This window comes from Hemiscyllium ocellatum, chromosome 24, assembly GCF_020745735.1.
Source record: "Hemiscyllium ocellatum isolate sHemOce1 chromosome 24, sHemOce1.pat.X.cur, whole genome shotgun sequence".
NCBI lineage: Eukaryota > Metazoa > Chordata > Chondrichthyes > Orectolobiformes > Hemiscylliidae > Hemiscyllium > Hemiscyllium ocellatum.
Window position 1 is genome coordinate 39,503,402 of NC_083424.1, and position 22,453 is coordinate 39,525,854.

A 22,453-nucleotide genomic window follows, 5' to 3' on the forward strand; every position below is an offset into this window, starting at 1 on the left:
TGTCTTCTTAATCACCCTGTTTACCTGTGACGCAAATTTCAAAGAGTTACTTGCCTTCACATGTACTCCGATCTCGTTGGAATTGGAAATAGGCAGGTTTTGAGGTGGGCTTTGTCTAAGTTTGAAACTTTTAAAATGTTTACCTCTTATCCAATCCAAACCCACTCATTTATTAGGATTAAAAATTCACTCCCCTACTCCGTGTGCAGATGATTTGTGGAAAACAGAACCAGTTTTTTTGTTTAGAACTCATTGAGCTTAGTTTAAAAATTGATGCTCTTCTCAGCTCCATGACAGTGAGATTAATAATGAAATACTTTTGTAGTGACAGAAGTGAGAGGTGTCAGGAGCAAAAAATATGAGTGGCGTAATTGAAGACGAGCACAGACCAGGTCAAAACCGTTTGAATTAGAACAGCTATTGGTAACAACACAGTTTTCATGTAATAGTTTTTCTGTACTGAAAATGTGTTGAAGAAGGGCTTGTGTCCGAAATGTTGAATCTCCTGTTCCTTGGATGCTGCCTGACCTGCTGCGCTTTTCCAGCAACACATTTTCAGTTCTGATCTCCAGCATCTGCAGACCTCACTTTCTCCTCGATAGTTTTTCTGTAATCCACAACATTGAAAGGGTTCAGAAAAGGGATGCTGCCAGGGTTGCAGGGTTTGAACTATAGGGAGAAGCTAAATAGGCTAGGGCTATTTTCCCTGGAGCGCTGGAAGCTGAGGGGCAACCTTATAGAAGTTTATAAAATTATGAGAGGCATGATTAGGGTGAATAGCAAGGTTTTTTCCAAGGAGTAGGGGAGTCCAAAACTAGTGGATATAGGTTTAAAGTGAGAAGAGAAAAATGTAAAAGAGACCTCAGGGCAACATTTTCTTGCAGAGGCAAGAGGGATTCATTAGCATAAACATTTTTCAAGCATTTAATAAAAGTTCATATACATAGTTTATGGAGAGGTCAGATGACAGATCATCGACCAGAGGTGTTAACTGCTTGTTTCCACAAATGCAGCCTGATTTGGTGAGTATTTCTAACATTTATTTTAGCTTTTATTTCACATTTCAAACATCCACCGTGTTTTGCTTTTGTCTAGGTTTAAGGTAATTGGAGAAAGAGCCAGACGATGCTTGTAAAACAACATAAGTTGATCTGATCTAAAATTAAAGGCAGATGCAGAATCCATAAATAACTTTTGAAAAGGAGTTAGGTAACTACTTTGGAAATAAATTGCAATTCCAATTGTGGGGAAAGAACAGTGCTTAGAAACAATTGAATAACTCTTTGAAAGATCTGCCACAGGTACAGTGGACCAAATATGCTCCTTCTGTGCTGGATTATTCTATGATTTTACAGAGCGTTATGTTTACATTCTGCATGGTGTGCCGTATTTGATCTAATATGTACAATGGTAATATACTGCCATCCTGTGGAGATTAATAGAACTTTTCATTTACCCAACAGTTAAATTCAGAAGAAACTCAGTAGGTTTGGCAGCAACGGTGCAGATTGAAACAAAGTTAACGTTTCTACTCCAGTATGACTGTTCTTCAGAAGAACATTCTCTGTGCGTGTTTCAGGTCTCCAGCATCAATTTGATTCAGTTGAATATGTTAGAACCATTTGCTTGTTGACTCTTTTGGGGTAAAAAAAAAGCACAAAATCATAGGCTGGTAGGTGTACACACTTTCCTAGTATGTACCCTCAGGATGCAACACATGTGCAGAGGTGGGGTATTCACTCCAGGCTGCTAATTTGTACAGTCTTCACTAAATAAACTCAAATTGTATCATAAACATTCATAAATTCATCGTTCACATAGTTTTCAAAATTCTTAACAGGGATCCTGTTGATACATTTAAACTGAATTAAATAAATCAAATAAAATGAAATAGACTGAACTAAAAGAAGGCAGTTTCATGAGAATTCTAGAGTATCAGTAATTGGGGAATTTACAGTATAGTACTTCCTATTTATCATGCTTAATCTTAGACATTTCCTATAACAGCAAAGCTTTCCAATTTGTTTTGCTTTCCTTCTAAGATCTCCACTGATTTTTAAGGTAAGGAAAGATAAACCTGAGGTTCAGTTCTATTCCTCAAATACCAACCTTTTCTTTTGGGAGTGCTTGTCTTCGTAGAATCACGACAGTGTGGAAGCATTTGGCCCATCTAGTCCACATCGACCCTCCAAAGAGTACTTAATCCACACCCACCTACACATCCATGGACAACTTAACATGGCCAATCCACCTAACCTGCACATCATTGGACTATGGGAAGAAATTGGAGCACCTGAGGAAACCCACGCAGACATGGGGAGAATGTGCAAACTGCACACAGACAGTCTCCCTCGGCTGGAATCAAACCCAGGTCCTTGGTGCTGAGAGGCAGCAGTACTAACCAGTGGGCCACTTTACTGCTCTTCTTTTCACTTCCCTTAACATTTTCTTGCTTCTGTCTCCATCATGATGCTTTTTCCCAAAATAGGTTAGATGCTTCAAATTTTAAGGAGTTTCTGTTCTAACACTGAAACATTTCAAACAATTTTAGATACTTTGTCATCAAATTGTTTTAAAGTTTCCTACGGGTAATAAATAAGACTAGTGAACACTGTATGTTTGTTCAGACAGAATTGGTTGCTAATCTTTCTTTCAATTGTCTTCTCTGTCCTCTTGCATGTAACCTATTCTGTTAGAGCTGCAAAAATGTTTGCATTTAGAAATACTGAATCAAGTTTACTGATTGGATTCTAGCAATTGATTGAAAACTACATTAATGTTTAAGCTGTTTGCATTTTATATTGCATTGTGAGCCAGGAGGCCTGGGTTCAAGTCCCTCCTGCTCCAGAGGTGTGTATTAAACACCTCTGAACAGGTTGATTAGAAAATTTCTTGCACTGTGACAATGCAAACAACTAGAATAGGCTGAACAGAAGATGTATTGACATTAAAATTGTTATATAAAGTGTAACAATATCAGATCTAAGTTCCTAACTTCAGAACAATTTCTCTGTCTTAGGCTACAATAATACCAATTGGAAATGTTCATGCATGGTATTAGGTGCAGTATAAACTCATTTTGCTGTGAAACCAGTTTGGAAATGTGAATATCGCTCACCACAAATCATTCATCTTGATCATTATTGAGTGCTTCTTCCTGGATGGTTTGCATGTCTGGAGACATAGGTTGGGACAGGATTAGATTTTGGCCATTGACTACTGTATGTAATGTGTTACAACCTCAATAGAAACTGATAACATCTTAAAAGAAAGGAACCCCTACCATGCCAGCACAAAGAAAGCTAACAAACAAGATTTAACTTTATAAAATTTTTACTGCAACAAATAAACCAAAACTTTTTCTGTAATAAACCCAAATTAACACAATTTAAACGTAATAGCTATGAATTATACATAAAATACTGAGGTTTATTTTGCTTTAAGTAATCAACACACCAAATGTATATCGTATTACATTACAGGCACTTGCATCATTCCCATATGCAGCTCAATCCAAAGTTCCCAGAAATGATTACACCAACAAGGTGTATGTCTATGAACCTTGTAGCATTTGGGTCACACTCGTCCTGATGATATGAGTTTCCAAAGTTCCTTTACAACTAACCAAACTTCAATACCTGGTTTGCAGCCTATCTGTTCACACCACATGTAGGTTCAGGCTCTTTTAGCTCACTTGTGCATTGTTTCTTCAAGAACTTGTGGAATTTTGTTTATTTTCTCGCTAAATAAAAAAAAGTATCGTTTGTAAAGAACTTTTCATGTCCTCTTTAAAATTCTGAGGTCCTCTTTGGTGCCCTGTTGCTGGATCCTGATACCATCCATATTTAGCTTTAATCTCCACAGCAACATTAACCAGAATTTAACTTCTTTGAAATTCTACCATACATAAGATCTCCAATTAACACCCACTTCCAGAATTCTCTTGGTCTTACTTTGGACTTAAAGGAATATAAAAGAAAATTCTAGGTTTCTCCTGACAACAAAGGTCATCATATGTATTTATATTTATAACATGCCCCATAAATTCAAAGCACTATCCAGGCACTGAGATTCAAGTATTGTAGATTTATTTGCATATAATATATACAATGATATTTAATCATACAGTTAACAAGCATTTCATGCAACCAGATCTACTTATTGTTTTTTTTTGCAAACTTAGTTCAGAACTTTAAATCATCTATGTTTAGACTTTATAAATGTATATTATGTGCGACTATTGTTTATATATTTCCCTTATTCTTTTTATATGTCAAGCCAAATTGGGCAGTACATGATAATGTAGAGATTAAAGTATAACTTAGTGTAAAGATAATTTAATAATTCTTCCTTAATATATTTAGTTTTCATCACTTGAAAGATCTTTTTCTAGAGATGTTTTTTTTTTGTCCATTGTTTCATTTCTGTTACATAAAGTTGCTGTTCTACCAAATATAACTTTGAATTCTCAATCTCTCTTTGATTTAGTACTATTCCATATCAGTCAAAATCCCATTTCTACAGAAACAAAAACTAAAAAGATGATCTCTGCTCAGATGTTTTCCTTGGCACAGTTAACTGCTTTTCCATTGTTACCAGATGAATCATGAGCAGTCTTTAATTATACCTCAAAAAACTTCATTCTGAAACTGACCATTACAACAAGGTCAGCATTGGTTCAATTGCATGATGATACATTAAGTTGACTTAAACATCCCCACTTAACATCCAAAGGATAATGGTTGATGATCCCACAAAAGAATCAATAATAGTATAATATTCGTGGAGTTTGGGATAGTTGGATAAAACATCTCCTTGCAATGTTTAAATAGCTTTTTAAAAAATTCTTTCACTGAATTTGGATGTTCCTGACTAAGCTAGCATTTTTTTGCTTATCCCTAATTACCCTTCGTGCGAGTGAGTCACCTTTTTGAACTGCCACAGTCCATGTGGTGTATTGCTTGGAGGGGGGGGCGGGGTGCGCGGTTTGCAGGAGTGTTCTGCTGCTTTAGTTCCTCCAGGTGGCAGAGGTTGGAAGATATTTTTGAAGATGCCTTGTGGTTAGTTGCTGCAGTCCATCTTGATTAGACACTTGTGGGTACGCTGTGTGCTGATATTGGTAAGAAGGAATGTTTATGGTGGCATGAAGTATGCCAATCAACAGGGCATCTCTCTCCTGGATGGTGTTGAGCTTCGGGACTGTTGTTGGAGCTGTACTCACTTTGGCAAGAGGATAGTATTCCATCACCTTCCTGACATGCTTTTTGATGTTGGCAAGCACTGGGAGATAGGAGATAGGTTAATTGCTGCAGAATTCTAGCCTCTGAATTATGATTGTAACCATTGGCTGATCGAGTTAAGGGTCTAGACCATGGTTACCCCCAGGATATTGAAAGTGGGAATCCAGAGATAGTAATAATAATGATTTGGAGATACTGGTGTTGGACTGGGATGTGCAAAGTTTAAAAAAACACACAACACCACATTATAATCCAACAGATTTATTTGGAAGCACTAACTTTTGGAACGCTGCTCCTTCATCAGTTGGTTGTGGAGTATAAGATCATAAGACGCAGAATTTATAGCAGAAGTTTCCAGTGTGATGTAACTGAAATATATATTGATAAAGACCTGGATTGTTTAAGTCTCTCATCTTTTAGAATGAATATGTTGGTTTCGTTCTTTCATATGTAAATCGCCAAACTTTTTTTGAAGTTACATTCTCAGGTGAACTTTAACAATTAGTGTCATGTCGGCCCAGGTAATGCATTGAAGGTGTGAGGAGCTCTGTGCAAGACTCTGTCCCACAATGAATATTGAAAATCAAGAGCGATAATTAGATTCTTCCTTGTTGGAGATGGTAATTGCCTAGTATTTACATGACACACATGTTACTGCTAATATAGTCAATTCTTTATAATGTGGTGGTTGTGTCCTCGTGCAACCTTGCATTATAGAAAAATCACGCATTAGATACAGCACTTAGAGTGTTGCCAATGTAATTGCATTACAGTCAGCACATGTTTAAAAGTTTGCGCTTTAGAAACAATGACAAACAACAACGTATCAATCACATTACGGCGAATTTGGGTTGATGAAATGCAATTTATAGCAGAACCATCCGTATTATGCCAAACTTAAATATTGCCCACCTCTTTCTACATATTGGCATGGATTGCTTCAGTATTATCCAAAACTCATTGCCCAGTTTCATTCAAGGGAGAAAATTTAAAAATTGTTCACAAATGCTAATTATATGCTTCCATCACTTGATGACAAATAAATCCCAAACCACTGGCTTTGGGTTTGATGAGGATTTGTGTATAGTCTTCCTTTGGTAGATTAATTCACTAGTATTTTCTAACAATTTTCTTCCTTCTTTGCTTTAGGGCAAACTAGTGAAGTACTTCAGCCGCCAGCTTTCCTGCAAACGCAAGGTTTCCCTGAATGAGCGAAGTGCTGAGTTAGAGGGATTTCCTCATCTTGTGCATTGGTTCCGGATTGTAAATATCCGCAAGGAAGTGATCGAGGTAAATCTAATGTAAACCTGGTTATTATTTCCAAACAACATTGTTGATATGAAACGCAATTTGAGATGGTAGTGGATTGAATGTAGTACAAACTGGATTAGTTACCTGCATTCCATTTAGATTGAATTTGGAAAGATTTCTTTACATTTCTTTAAAATGAGTACACAATCTTTTTCAGTGTGATTTGATAAGTAAGTCCCCACTTAAATCAGGTACACCTTGTGTGTAATCAAAGCAATTATAAAACACCGATTTTGCAAATTGAGATGTAGCTGCTGTCTTTGTTCCAGGTAGAGGCTCAGGAAGGTCACAGACTCAAATAGTTGTTCTTTGTTGAGTTGGTTGATCTCATCTTGAGTCATGGCTAGTTCCTATAAAAGGCTTCAGCATCCTAAGCTAGGAAAACACAAGTGGCTTCTTGTTGCCAAACAACAACAGCAACATTTATAAGAAAGTTTAAATGCCTGCACTGAATGTAGGAAAATACCCCAAGGTGCTCCACAAAATAAAATGGACCAATCAGCAACCTCCTACTGAAAATAGTTTAAGGACACCATCACAACTTTATTTATCACAAAGTAGAATAATTTGTCACAAATCACTGTTTTGACTAACAAACCCAAACTGGCCATTTGGGTAAAGGAGTGAAGAACACTCTGTATGTGGAACTGTAACTTGGTCTGATGAAGTAAGTGCAGGATGAGATTGGGGAAAGACTGTAATATGTTGATGTGAGGATGGGGAAAAATGCTGCCAATTGTTTGCTGGACTAATTAAATTTTGACAAATATTCTGTGCTTCTCAGTAACTCCCAATTTACTTTTGTCCTGTATTCTTGTTGTCATCGTAGTAACCCCTGATTGTGTGACTTCATATCAGGTACAGGTCAGTGACAGTGCTTTGGAACCCTACTTGTACCCAACCTGAAACAAAAGAATTCCATAATAAATGGGAATCATAACCCAGTGCAATGCCAACTCTAATTGTTACATCTTTGGAAATCAGGCCGTTGGCTTCTTGAGTCCTAAGCTGTGCAGCTTCCTCTTCTAGTCTCTTGGCCTTTCTATCTCTGTCATACCTTAAGACAGTGATCCCCTGAAGCGGGGTCATGAACTGAAACTCTGAGGCTGAGATTTCTAAGGAAGCAGTGATTGCCACATAATTCTAATCAAGCCATAACAGTAACCCTTCCATTTTGCAGCCCTCCACTCACACAGGGACCCTCAATCACACCCCCACCACCTCTCACAGTCCTCATTGAGAGGGCTGTGACGATTTCCTAGCTCAGAGTGGGGCAATGGTAGAAAAATGTTGGGGAAACACTGCTTTAAGATGCATCTTAAAACCTGCCTTACCTTTTCTAATATTTCCATACATGGTTTGGTGTCAAATTTTATTTGATTGCTGCAATATGCAATATTTCTGGTGCATGTCTCCCAACCCCAAACCCACCTTCCATCCCTCATAATAAAGCACTGAGGGATATTTCAGTAAGTTAAACATAGAAAATTAATATGGGAAAATGTCATGCAAGTTATTCTTACTGAGTGGAAATGGTTCAGTGCAGTACATTTACTCATTGAGATACTGGGGATGCTAATTTCGTTTAATTTTTTTCTCTCTCCTGATGGAATGTTTGATTCTCTGAGAACTGGATGCCATGAGCTACTACATAAGGTTTGCCTGTAACTGCTCTACAACTTGTGAATGTCGACTCATCGGAGTGTTACAAAATGGTTGGAGATTTATTTCCCTTCTCTGATTCACGGGAATTATCTTCTTCCTTTTTCACTAAACAACACATTTGACATCAGAATCTTGTTTATTATTACAAGTATATCCTGCAGTTCAAATCTTGCCACTCCATGGTACAAAATGTGTTTCTTCTAACAATCTCCTCATCCTTTTGCCTTTCCATCAGAACTGACTTTCTTCTGGGTTGATGATGTCAACTATATCACCTTACAATTCCACACAGCTTCTTGGAATGTTGCAAATTTCACAGAGTGGGAACCATTGCTTCTACATTTAGCAGACAGCTGGACCCCTCTTCCAATGATTGATACTCAAGGTTAAGATTCACTTCTTAGCCAATCTCCTCCAATTCTATCCTCACCTGTAGAGTCCTTAATGAAGTTCATTTGTCATGGAAACTTTTCTAAATATAATCTCAATTAAATCAACTAAAAACTACATGGACCAAATAAGTTAATGGTGTCTTTTTCAACTTCGAAAGACATAAATGATCTAGCTTCCAGTAATCCAGTCATTTTATGACCCATAAATATTGAATTCAGTTTTTCCATTGAGCAAATTGAACTCTCAATTGTCTGGTTGCTAGAATAGGACCATAGCCACTACACATCGCTTATGGCCATAACAGAAAGTTTTGGAAATACTCAGCAGTTCTGGCGTTCTCAAAAGAGAGAGAAATGGAATTAACGTTTCAGACCATTGAGCTTTCAACGAAGTAGAAAAGCTTAGAGTTGTAATAGATTTTAAACAGGCAGGGAAAGTGACATATGGGGCAGATGGAGTAAAAGGAACACCTGAGAGAGTGTGGAAGACTGGATTCATCAAATAACTAAAAGGACGATAGTGTATGACTAGAGGGAATGACAAAAGGTCAAATAACAAGCAAATGATGTGTTTAGAAAAGGAAAAGATGGGAAAAATGGAACTATTATCAACAGCTGAGCTACAAAACCCAAACAAAAACATTTTTGAAAAATAGTGAATTCAGAGATCTGAAATTGTTGAACTGGGACAGTGTTAAGGAAGAGGATAAAAGATTACCTATTGCTGTGGCTGACAGCACTTATCTCCTCCCAACTGTCAATTGGATTGTGGCTTTGGATGGGGAACAATGACAGCAGGGATATTAGCCTGGGAGAAGAGTCCCAGATGGTGAGTTCCCTGACTTTCTGACTGAGACTGATTCTCTGCATGTCAGCTGAATGGAAGTTCTGCCCTGTTAGCTCTGTTGGTCTCTCCACAGATGCTTTCAGATCTAATGAACATTCACAACATTATTTTTACTTAATTGTCTCATGGGATGCTGGCTGCCCAGCATTTATTACTTGTGTCTAGTTGCCCTTGAGAAGACGGTGGTGAGCTGCCTTCTTGAACCGCTGCAGACTATGTACTGTAGGTAGACCCTCAATGCCCTCGGGGGGAAATTCCAGAATTTTGACCCAGGACCAATGAAAAAAAGGCAATATATTTCAAATAAAGATAGTGAGTGGCTCAGAGGGGAGCTTGCAGATGGTCGTATTCTCATGTATCTGTCCTAGTCTTTCTAGATGAAAATGGTCATGAGTTTAAGAGGTGCTGATTAAAGATCTTTGGTGAATTCTGCATCTTGTAGGTAGCACACACTGCTGCTATTGAGGGTGGTGTTGGGAGTGAGTGCTTGTGGGTGTGGTGAAAAGGCAATCCTCAGCATTTTGTTTTTATTTTAGTCTTCATGAACATTATTCATGTTTGAGTATTGACAATGAGCTTCATCCAGCTCTTCAACTGTGGGAACATGATGACTAATTGTACTCCTCTTCTTACCTGATATCCATAGACATGTATTTCCAGCAGATGTCTCTGGTCAAGTATATTTATCTTCCAAAAAAAATCACTGAAACATGATCATTAGCTTATTGCTGAAGGTGGGATCTTGCTTTGACAAAACTAGCTGTTGTTTCCTACATATGACGATGACTATGCAATATGTAAATTATTTCTATTGTACTGCCAAACTGACTGAAATTAACTAACTGACTAATTCAGATGGATCTTGAGACATTGTTGATCCAGTAGAAATGAAAAGATTCCGCAGAATCAGGCATTATGGCTTATTGTACCTTTGCTGACCAAAAAGGAATCATCAAGCCTAATCTCACCTTCCAACACTTGGTCTGTTGTCTTTAGCATCGCCAGTGCCTATCCAATTGTTGTTTTAAATGTAATGCTAGTTTCAATCTCAGTTTCCCCTTTCAGCTTTCAGGCAGTGAATTTCAGATTACTCTGAATAAAAAACAAATTCTCTTCAACACTCCTCTAATTAATTTAGAAAAATGTAATTGACCTCTCTTCCCATGGAAAAATAGATCCTTCCAATCCACACTGTCTAAGCCTCTCATAATTTAAAACAGTTTCTTCAGGTTAATTGACCTTCCTTGTTGTCAAGTTAGTCAGAAATAACCTTCTAGAACATAGAACGTTACAGCGCAGTACAGGCCCTTCAGCCCTCAATGTTGTGCCGACCAGTGGAACCAATCTCCTCCTCCCTCTACAATCTGATCTCCAGCATCTGCAGACCTCACTTTTTACTCGAAGATTTTAACCTACTGCGAATCCTCTTGCAAGGATGCCTTCCTTGAAGAAGCTCTCCTCCTCCCTCTACAAGATTCCTGATGAAGGGCTCTGGCCCGAAATGTCGAATTTCCTGTTCCTTGGATGCTGCCTAACCTGCTGTGCTTTAACCAGCAACACATTTTCAGAACCAATCTGAAGCCCATCTAATTTACACTATTCCATTCTCGTCCATGTGCCTATCCAGTGACCATTTAAATGCCCTTAACATTGGCGAGTTTACTACTATTGCAGGCAGTGTGATCAACACCCCTACTTCACTGAGTAAAGAAACAACCTCTGACATCTGACCTATATCTATTACCCCTCAATTTAAAGCTATGTCCCCTTGTGCTAGCCATCACCATCAGAGGGAAAAGGCTCTCACTGCCCAACCTATCTAACTGACTGATTATCGTCTATGTCTCAATTAAGTCGCCTCTCAACCACCTTCTCTCTAAAGAAAACAGCCTCAAGTCCCTCAGCCTTTCCCCATAAGACCTTCTCTCCATACTAGGCAACATCCTAATAAATCTCCTCTGAATCCTTTCCAAAGCCTCCACATCCTTCCTATAATGCAGTGACCAGAACTGTACACAAAACTCCAAATGTGGCTGCACCAGAGTCTTGTATATCTGCATCATGATCTCATGGTTCTGAAGCTCAATCCCTCTGCCAAGAAAAGCTAACATACCGTATGCCTTCTTAGCAACCGTATCAGCCTGGATGGCAATTTTCAAGTGTCTATGTACTGTTAGGACGGGCTACCGTCCCCGTGTTCGTTTGAAGGAGAGAAACACTGGATCTGATTCAAAATATAAGCTGGTTTAATGAGAGAGAGACGTACACAAAAAATACAGTGAGGTGTTTACCGCTCACTGGAGAAAGCGCCTTCTGATCTATTGTTCTCTTTGTCTAGCTTCTTAGCCCCCTCGCATCCCAGTGGAACATCCTTATTTGGTAGGATACGATATACTCTTATGGGATTGGTCCCAAAGCTGATAACATTCTGTTACCTCAGTATGAGCTACGTGCAATCTAACACGGTTTCAATGTCCTGTTATCTGTTCACCCTCCCCGGGGCCTCTTCATGCCATCAGCTTTTCAGTCTGTTCTTAGTGTAACATAATGGCTTACTGTTGTCTAGTGAAGCTAACAATTTCCAGACTTGCTAATACTACCTTACGTGAGCACTACCTAACAATAAAGTTTCTTAACACAACCTAACCTTAATAATGTTTCCTAACACTCCCTCCCTTGGCCTCAGCCGAGGCCACACAAAATACAGCAGTTCGCGCGCAGCAGTCAGGACCCGGATGGTCGGTGAGCGCCCCTCCATCGCTCTTTTGCAAGGCCGACCAATTGGCTCAACCCGGCTTGTCTGACTCTAGGGAGACATAGTTATGGGGGAGAGGAGTCCCTAAGCAGCATACAACTACACAAAGCATTCCGCGCCGCAAAATCCCTACTCTATGCGCCTCTCCAGTTCGCATACAATCGTTAAGGCACGAGAAGCAGTGAAATAATACATAACAGACATAAGCACTTAAAAGTCGTAACATGGGGGTGGGAGGTCCCCCTCCATCGCAAATCTGGTCATGCTCGCTGTCGCACAGGGAGCGCCCGCGCATTCCTGCTGGACAGCTTGGTAAGGCGGGGGCGAAGAAAGGTGGTCATCCTTGCCTGTTAGGGCTCGGTCGATAGTCCGTGTCATAAGGGTCCTGAGACAGGGGATACAACAGCAACCACAAATAATAAAAATAGCAACAGAAATGGTCAGCCCCAGGGCTAACTGTCCCAACATGCCTCCCCACCTCCCGAATGTTTTACTCAGCCAATCTATTACAGGATTACTGACCCCAGACTGCAGCTTCAGTTCAGTAGCCAGAGCACGCAGTTTCCTCAACGTTCTAGTGAGTTTCCCATCTGGACCCGTATTGTTTGCTATTGAAGTACAACACATTGCACCAAACATCGCGCAGACCCCTCCTTTTTCTGCTAAGAGCATATCCAAGGCCTGCCTATTCTGTAGGGCCATCAGCGAGGTCTGAGCGAGCTGTTCATGGATCGCGTCTACCGCATCCCCGGTTAAGTTGGCCAGCCTCTGGACATTGTAGTGGATGAGATTGATTCTGTTTACATTTTTATTTGTAGTGACGGGGAAGATGGCTGCGAACAGGGGGAAACTCTCAAAACCGGAGACTATCTCATTGGCCAGTTTATATTCATCAGGAATGTTCCTAGCCTGTCCGATGGCGTCGATCCAGACCCCATGCGGATTTTTTAAATCCACTATACCTGTAGCCAGATTAATCCAAGTACTGGGACCACTGACGGCTCATCTATATCGAACGTAGGCATCAAGTCCCTGGGGCGGTTGCCGGAGGGTGTAATCCCCGGGTGCTCTTGGTGACAAGAAAAGCGGAGCATTCAGGGTTACGAGGACACAACTCCCTTCCCAATTCAGAGGAAGCCAATTGTACAGGGTCTTAGCCCCGCAATACCACCACAGGTCCGCTCGACTAATGGTCAACTTGGCAGCCCCATCTTTGGTGAGCTCCCAGCTCCTGTTACAGCTAGAGACATCCACCGAACCGACCCTGTATCCCCGGGCAAGTGACCGGGGGTTGGTGAAGCAAGTGAAGTTTACCAGTGGGAGGATGACAAAGTCGGGTGGGGTAACGGTTGGCGGGGCCATTGGAAAATACTGTTCCCAGGATCTGCATTTTACTGTGGGGTTGGTCTTGGACATTAACTCAACAGCACAATCCATGTGCCCTTCCTCGAACGGGGTCCTACTCATAATCAGTCCCGGCCTCCCTTTTGCACAGACCCAACAGTTGTCTTGGTCTGCCTGTTGCGAAAACTGGATGATCCGGTCAATCCAGGCGTTCGCCTCCGTGTACCCTGTGGCTAGCGCAAGCCGGCTCCTGGGGCCGGCCAACTTATCAGTTTCAAAAGTTTGGACAACATCGGGTATGGCTTGTGGGCGGGCCGCATTGGTGCTCCCTAGGTTGATCCTAATATACCCCACTGGGTCCTTCCCGGTGATGGCAACCCCTACAGCCAGACACAGTAATTTGCCACTTTCTGAATCATAGTACGGGCTACCAAATCGGCTCCGACCATCTCCATGCCTGCAGGTTTTGCTGGACCACCCGGCCATATATAGGGGATTAGAGAGTCCGGGCTTAGTCCTGAGGACCAAGGGGTTCTTTCTCCTTTGTGCTGTCACGATCTGGCCCCTCCCCAATGAGATCTTCCGTTGCAAATCCCGATACTCTGTTCGCTTCGGGGTACTGGTATATGTTTGCCCCCACCACACATCACTCCAAGCACGGCATGGCCTAACATTAACCCAGGCTTGTGGATAACCCGCACATGCATCGGAGAGGTGAGGGTGACATGCACAGGGGCACATATACACATCATAACCGTTCCATGCCCCTTCAGCCCCCCCACCACAGTCTATCACATCACAGAGGTCGAACTGAAAGGTTTGCTTTATTCCGGGGTCCACTTCCAATATTACCTTGGCCCCACATGGATCCTTTGTTACCTGCACGGAGGGTCGTACCACAAAGCACAGACCCAACCCTATGAGGAGTTGGCCAGTCCACCTTTGTTCAAAGATCATCAGCACCACTCTCTGTCTCGTCTCCGGCAGTGCTCTCCGCCAGTGATAGTCCATTTGGAGATCTGGAACAGTGTGAAAAATGGTGCCATTTATTATCCCCCTCCCTGTCCACCCTAAGGGTATTGTTGGCCACTTCGGTGACTCGGAATGGCCCTTGCCACCTCTGCTCACTCCAAGAAGTTCTGCCTAGGTGTCGTAGGTAAACTTCTTCTCCTACCGATAGCGGCACCGTTGGTCCGGCCACCCCTTCCCGAGCATCGAGTACCTGTTGCCTGACTAGCTTAACCATCTCATGTAAGACCTGCATGTACTGGGCCATGTCCTGATTCATGAAGTCCCATGTGTCCTCCCACTGGGGCGATAAGCAGGGTCCTGGCATGGGTCTACCGGTCAATATCTCATGAGGGGAAAGGAAAGTGTCCCCGCACTTCTCCTGGCGCATGGACATTAGGGCCAGGGGCAGTGCTTGTACCCAGGTCATGGAGGTCCCCGCTAGGACCTTCGCTATCTTGTCCTTCAGGGTCCTGTTCGCCCGCTCAACTAAGCCTTGGCTTTCTGGATGGTATACGCTACCAAACCTATGGACTATGCCCAGCGCCGCCTCCACACGGGCCAAGTGCTCGTTTTTAAAATGGGTGCCATTATCCGTACAGACGAGTCGGGGCACTCCATGTCTGGGGATCAACTCATTACGCAGCCAATTGGCCACCACATCCCCGTCCTCCTTTTTGGTTGGCATCGCCTCCACCCACTGGGAAAAACGGTCTGCAATTACCAACAGGAATCTGTAGTGTTCTGGCGTGAACCCATGTCAGTGAAATCCATGCAGATTTCCTGCCACGGGCCAAGTGGTGTTGGGAAAGTAAGTAATGGGTGGGGGAGGGGTCTACGTGCGTTATGTTCGTTACAAATCTTACACATTGCTCTTAGATTTTCCAATTGTTTCCGTAACTTAGGAGCCCACCAGTGATCCTGTAACGACTGGAGGACTTTCTGGACTCCAACATGTGTTGGTCCATGGAGCTCAGAAAATAGTGTAGGGAGCAGGGAGCGGGGCGCCACAACTCTTCCCCCCCCCCCCCCCCCCCCCCCCCACACAGCCGATCTCCATAATCGATGCTGCGACGTCCCAACATGAATCGTCTGGGCCAGCGCCCCGCTAGCCTCCCACTCTCTTTTCTCAGCTGCACTTGCGCATTCCTGTAATTCAATGAGGTGCATTATGGCATCCTCCCGACTGACTGGACTGCCCACATTGCGCTTCTCCCCATGCGGTGTCCCCTGCCCATCCATTACCCCCTCTCCCGTGGCCTCCCCGGCATCGTCTCTCTGTGTACACGTCCCTGAACGGAGGTTCATTGCCTGAATGACTTCCTTCGCTGCTTCATCGGCTGCAGAATTCCCCCTACCTTCTTCTGTCTCCAGCCCCGAGTGTCCCTGTACCTTGACAACAGCCACCTCTTTTGGAAGGAGGACAGCTCTAAGGAGTCGCCGGAGGCTGGTTTCATGTTTTACCAGTTGTCCCGACGTTGTTTGGAATCCCCGACGAATCCAAGATGTACCCTCTACATGTACCGCGCCCCAGGCATAGCTAGAGTCTGTGTATATGTTTACTCTCATCCTGCTACTCAGCTCAAGTGCTCTTGTTAGACCTGCGATCTCCGCCAATTGGGCAGAGGCTGGCTGACATAACTCCTTGGCCTCTAGTGTTGCATACCCACCTCCTTCAGACTTTACCACAGCATAGGAAGCCTGAACACAGCCATCAGGTCCACGGCAACTGCTACTGTCTGTGTAGAGTGACCAGTCTGGGTTGGGGAGTGGTTCAGTGTGGAGGTCCTTCCTCAGCCTTTTTTCCTCTGCTACTCTTGCTACACAATCATGGGGCGGGAGTGTACCACCGTTCACCCCCGCTACCATGTTTCGGCCCTCCCCTTTGGTTGGGCGGAAGGACACGTGAGGGGCCAAAAGGGTGGTCTCGAGCCTCATCTGGCGATTGGTAGAGAAGCTGAAGGAGTTCGAGGCCAGGAAAGCATTCACGCTGTGATCAGTGTGGATTGACAGAGGGTGGCACAGCACTAAGTGCGCAGTGTTTTTCACTGCTTTAGCGACTGCCGCGGCGAAACGGGCACACCCGGGGAAACCCTTTTCAACGGGATCCAATTTACAACTATAGTAACAAAGGACTTTCCTGACACCCCTGTCCTTCTGGTAGAGGACGGCATTACTCACTCCGTCCTTTTCCGCCACATCCAGATGAAAGTCCTTGCCATAATCAGGGTGTGCCAATGATGCGGCTGCACCTAACGCCTGCTTCACTTCCCTGAAGGCTCTTTCCCTATCCATAGACCACCTGAGAGTGCTCTTTAATTTCTTCGTTCCTACCTCTGTTATCATATCCCTAAGGGGTCCAGTAAGTCCGACATAGTCAGGGATGTATGTACGGGAGTACCCGCAGAGGCCGAGAAAAGCCATCATGTCCTGCACGGTAACCGGGGTGCCATAGGAGAGAATGGCCTCCCGATGAGCATGGGATAGTGTCGTCCCACCCCTCCCTACTATTCTTCCCATAAACGTGACTGATTTTCGTGCTATTTGGCACTTTTCCTTTTTTACCTTGAACCCTGCCCGTAGCAACACTTCCAGGAGGTCCCGTACCGCCTGGAGGTTCTGGCTGTCTGTTGTGCTGGCCACCAAGAGGTCATCTACATACTGCACAATAACCGTGGCCTGGGGAAGGCAGACTGATTTTAAGATGGGGAGGAGGGCAGCGCTGAACAGTCCGGGCGAGTCCTTATAACCTTGGGGCAAACGGTTATAGGTATATCTCTCCCCTTCATAAGTGAACGCAAACCATGGCTGACAGTCCGGGTGGAGGGGTAGACAGAAAAAAACGTTGGCCAGGTCTATCACGGAGTAATATTGTAAATCTGGGCTCAAGGCCTGGAGGGCCACATAAGGGTCCGGCACTTTTAGGTTAAGGGTTTCGGTGGCTTCATTAATCCTGCGTAAGTCGTGGACCATGCGCCACCCTTTCCCCAGTCCTTTGGGAACCGGGAGAATGGGAGTGTTCCACCCTCCCCCTTTTATCTTCTTTAAAACCCCCACCTCAACAAGCCCTTTCGTTGTTGGTCGCATGCCCTCAATCTGTTCTGCTGAAAGGGGGTATTGTGGTACCCAAATGCAGCTGTCAATACTGCCTTTCAGGGATAGTTGGACCACCCCACTCAGTTTCCCTGTATCAAAAGGGTGTGTCGTCCAGAGTGCAGAGTTAACCTCCCTCAGTAGGGCGGCCGCATCATCGTGGTCATTCGTGTCCAGTAAAAATGTCCTCTCTAGCTCCAGCTTCTCATAGTTGGCGACCTCCCTCACCATGATGGGCTTTTTCTGAAAACGCCCATCTGAAGACACTTCAGTCCCATCACTATCACCAACAGGGATGTATGTACCCTGCAAGGCCTGCTTGACCATAGGTCCCAGGTTACGAGCTTCGCAGCCTGGGGCAACAGCCAAGGTGATGAGGGACTACCTGCTCCCTGAGGCGGAACCACTCTCCCTGATCCTCATCTAGGCGGACAATTCCTGCAATACCGTCTTCACCCGCTACTAGTCCCACAACCTTAATGACAGTAGTTGTACCATTCACATGGGCCATGAATCGGTCATTGTAGACCTGGTCCTGTACTGAGACGTAGTTGAGGGTAACATGCCAGGGATCCCGAGGGGGTTGGTAGGTCAGCGAGTCAGGGACCTTGGGGAGCCATTCTGCGAATTCTGCTTTTAACCCCTGGTTCGGGAGTGCGTACAGCAACCGAAGCCAGTAGACGTCAATTTCTTGTGTTCCTGACACTGTCTGGATGGGGTTGAACACAAATTGCCCCCCCGTGGGGGGATTCTCTCCTGGCCAGAGCAGGCAGAGGCCCTCCTCGGAACAATGTATGCGTGCCCCAAGGCGAGTGAGGGCATCCCTGGCTAGTAGGTTGACCGGACAACGTGGGGCGTAAAGTAAAGGGATTGTGGTGACCTGGTCTCCGATCGAAATCGTTACAGGTTTCGTGTAAACTTGCCTCTCAATTTTCCCTGAGAAGCCCACAGTGTCCAAAGTTTTATCAGACAAGGCAAGGTTCCTAGGCAGTCGAGAAATGGTTGACGCGAACGCCCCAGTGTCCGCCATGAACGGGTGCTCCTCACCACACAGGCGCACCCGAACCATGGGGGGCAAATGTGACGGTGTAACCTTGACTGCTTGGAGACTGTGGGACTTCCCCAGGCCCCGTCAATATTGGGGAAAGAACCCCACTTCATATACCTCCTCAGTTTCCAGAGGAGGCACATCCACGACTCCCTGCATGGAGTCCGATATCACTTTCCATCCCCCTTTCTCTCCCCTCGCGCCCTGGGGCTCTCTTCTGCCTACCAGTTCCCTACCCCGCGGGCCCTCCCTAAGATTTCCCGCTATCCTCGCTCTCCCATGACCAGCCTTGCCCACAGGATGTCCCAGCCCGTCTATATCCCCCTGTCTGGGCCCCACCGGGCACTCCCTAGAAAAATGTCCGACATTCCCGCAGTTCCAACACGCAAGTGGGCGGTATCGTCCCGGAACATGGTAAGGTCTGGGATAGCCCGGTATATTGTTACGCGGACCTTCCTGACTCGGGGTGGTTGCGTACATCTGGGGCACAGCTTTGGCTGCCACCAGGTCCTGCGCTGTGGTCTTTGCAGCCACTTGTTCAATGACCTTTCCTAGCTGTTCTATCACCTGCGTAGACAGTTTGGAGGACTGAGTCTCCATTTTCGTCTTTTCAGACGATCAATAACGTCTTATGTGGTGGGCCAGTTGTTTAGTCCACTGGTCGGATGGTAAGGTGTCTAAGTCTGTAACATGGTCTTGGATCTTCCCTCTTAGAGGTGACGGCAAGCCGTTGAGCAGCCCTCTCCGAAAGTGAGCTGTGGCTAGTGGGGAACTATCCGGTCTCTCACCCGTGCCCTCTTCCCATAGGTCCCAGGCACGTTTTATGTATTCATGAGTGTCCTCATTATCCTTAAGGTCTAGGCTAGCCAGCGCATCTAGTGAGAATCTCGTGGGAAAGGTTTCCCTAAGAGAGTCATAGATTTTGTTCCTATACCAGTCAAAAGGGGTCATCTCACACTTTTCCCCGCACTTGGCAGTCTTCTGAGCCCTCGTCAGAGCTCCCGATGCTCTGACTCGGACCATGATAGTTCGAAAGTCTGCTAGTGCTAATTTTTCGTGACAGGTCTCTAGTTCAAACACCTATATCCATGCGGAGGCACCATTCTCTATCGGGGGAAGCTTCTTCACCAGTGCCTCTAGGTCTGTCCTGGACCATGGGACATATTTGCTATTCCCCTGACTGGTGGCAAGCAGGGGCATGGATGGCTGAATTCCTTCATAACTCCCCATGTGCTCAATCTCTGGTTTAATTACCATATCATGACCTCCCTTGTTTGCTGAGGAAGTGAGTGTAGCCTTCATATTTCTGCCTACAACTACTAGAGTATCCTCGTCATCGCTGTCCGATGTAGGCCCCGTAGGTACCCCCCCCGGGATCCGGGTCGTTACAGAGAGACAGTCTCTCGTGCCTTCCCCCTATCTTATCCGGCAAGGAATCCCGTGTAGTACCACTACAGAGTGAGTCCATCTCCACATGTACATCCCCCTCTGTGTTAGTCCTGCCGTTTGTCAATTTTCCCCTCAGGGCAGCAATATCCTCATCTAGATGTCTCCTCCACAAGTCGTGCACTTGTGTCTGTAACGCGTCAATCTGTTCCCTATGGATATTGAGCTGGCCCGTTACAATCTCCCTAACGGGGTCCTTTATTTCAACCTTCCCCCCAACCACCTCAACTACCGGGGCCTGTACCGTTGAGTGTTCTCTGGCCTCCCCGGGGGCCGTAGGCGCTGTCCTATATGGCGGGGGTGGTGGTGGCCCCCCCAGTGGCAATGGCTCCCTCCCAATACCTCCACGGCACGCAGTGGTATCCTCGTACGGGGACAACAAAAGGAAATGGGACGGGGCGTGGTCCAGTTCCCACCCCGAACAATCTGTTCCTTCCCCATCTGTAGTTGGGTGATTAGGCTTAGGGATCATATTCCCGAACCGAGTGAGAAACTCTTTGAAATACACCTCATCGTTCGCAGTCTTCCTCACTGCCTTGTCCTTCCGAAATAGTCTTTTCTGCGCTGTCCTCCTGTCGGCGGCCACACTATCGGCTACCCTGGTCCTCAAGATCTCCAGCTCGGGCCCTGTCAAAAACTCCCTGTCATCCTCCGGGAACCACCCCTTTAACCTCCACTCAGTAATTGATTTCTGTAGAGCCGATAACTTATTTTTTACCTCCTTTGCTGTACTATTCTGCTCGATAAGGGTCTTAATGGACTTTAAAACTTCGCCCGTCTTGGGACTCTCTGCGGACAAGACCGGGGCGACCGGCACTGGAGTAGGAGGCTCAAACTCAGCCTCAGGCGGGAAAGAGAGGGACGCAGCTAATCCGGTTAGGACCGTACAGTCCTGAGCCGGGTGGGCAATTCCCACAAGGCTCACCGAGGACAGCGAGGGTCCCGCATGGCCAGGGGTATCAGGGACAACATTCTTCTCCTCCCATTGTTCCCTCTCCCAGAGTGGGTGAAAAGTGACGAGGAAGAAGGTTTTCCACGTCAGGGACCCACTTTTTTTCCCTTTCCACTCTGTGGGTGGGTTCCCCAATTTTACTCTCTGCTTGGCTGTACTCCTGGGATACTCACACAAGGAGTCCAGAGTTTTGATCATTACCGAGGGGTCAGTGAGAGTCTCACTAAGTCTCTCTAGTATTTCGGACCTCTGGTTTGGGGCTTGATCGAGTGTCTGAAGGACATTAATCCTCCCTAGTGTCACACAATCTAGCAGTAGTTGTTTAGTGAGGGTCGAATTGGTGGACAAACTCGAGCGCCACCACGGAACTCTGGGGTGCCGAGTACGCAGACCCACTAGTTTGGCCGGTCCATAATTAAATAATTCCATTATATCGTGGGACCGACCCACCACTGAAATACAGCACAAAAGACGGGTTTCCACCCCCTAATATTGCCCCAGCGGCTGAGTTAATTTAAACCTGCACAACGGCAATACTCAGCTCCCGGTAAAATCTGTCCCGGTAAAAACTACCTTCAGGTCAGGGGAAGCATACGCTTAGCCCAATCACTTTAAACAACAGCCCTGGAACTCAAACTCTCGAAACAAAAACAAGAAATTCGATCACCAAACAAACAGCTGCATCTATATCAGATCACGAAGGGTTAAAGCTCTTGCAGGCTGTACTCCTGAAATGTTCGTTTCAAACGCGCCGCCCTGCTCTCTCTGTCTACCTCTCTCACAGACACGGTCTGCTAGTGCTCAGCAGCATTCGCATTCTCTCTCCTTGGGATATGACACAAAGTTTCCAACTCCACAGACCCACTCAGAATTTTTTATATATATATCAGTTATATCAATATCAGTTACCGACTAGTCTGTTCTATCTCTACTGAATCTCACTAAAATCTCCAATCTGAAAAAAAGATCATGTTAAGCACTCATAAAAGATCACATTCAAAAGCACTCCAGGGACTCAAGTTCTAGGTAATAACGTTCAAACATTCATTCACTAACAAGCAGATGAATTTAAGCCAGAACACAGTGTTAAACTGTTTGTTAGCTAAGAATGCCTTCAGCCTCTTTCACACAAACACACTGCCGGCGCATCAGCATTCTCTCTCTCTCTCTCTCTCTCTCTCTCTCTCTCTCTCTCTCTCTCTCTCGGGCAACAATGCAAACTTCTCTCACAGACTTCCACACACAAAACTCTTCTTCTCTCACACACTTTTACAAACACCACAATATTTGTGCACACATACACACACACACAGTCGCTCTGTCCGTAAATCTGTGTCTGTCACTGTCCCCGG

General features: G+C 44.9%; 1 protein-coding gene across 1 annotated transcript in view; it reads left to right on the forward strand.

Moving 5' to 3' along the window:
* The window catches only part of ksr2 (kinase suppressor of ras 2), a 434,890-nt gene that overhangs the window by 82,229 nt on the left and 330,208 nt on the right, over positions 1–22,453 (forward strand). The window contains exon 2 of the mRNA XM_060844153.1: positions 6,390–6,530. Coding sequence (XP_060700136.1) covers positions 6,390–6,530 — 141 coding nt within the window. The remainder of the gene's footprint in view (positions 1–6,389; positions 6,531–22,453) is intronic.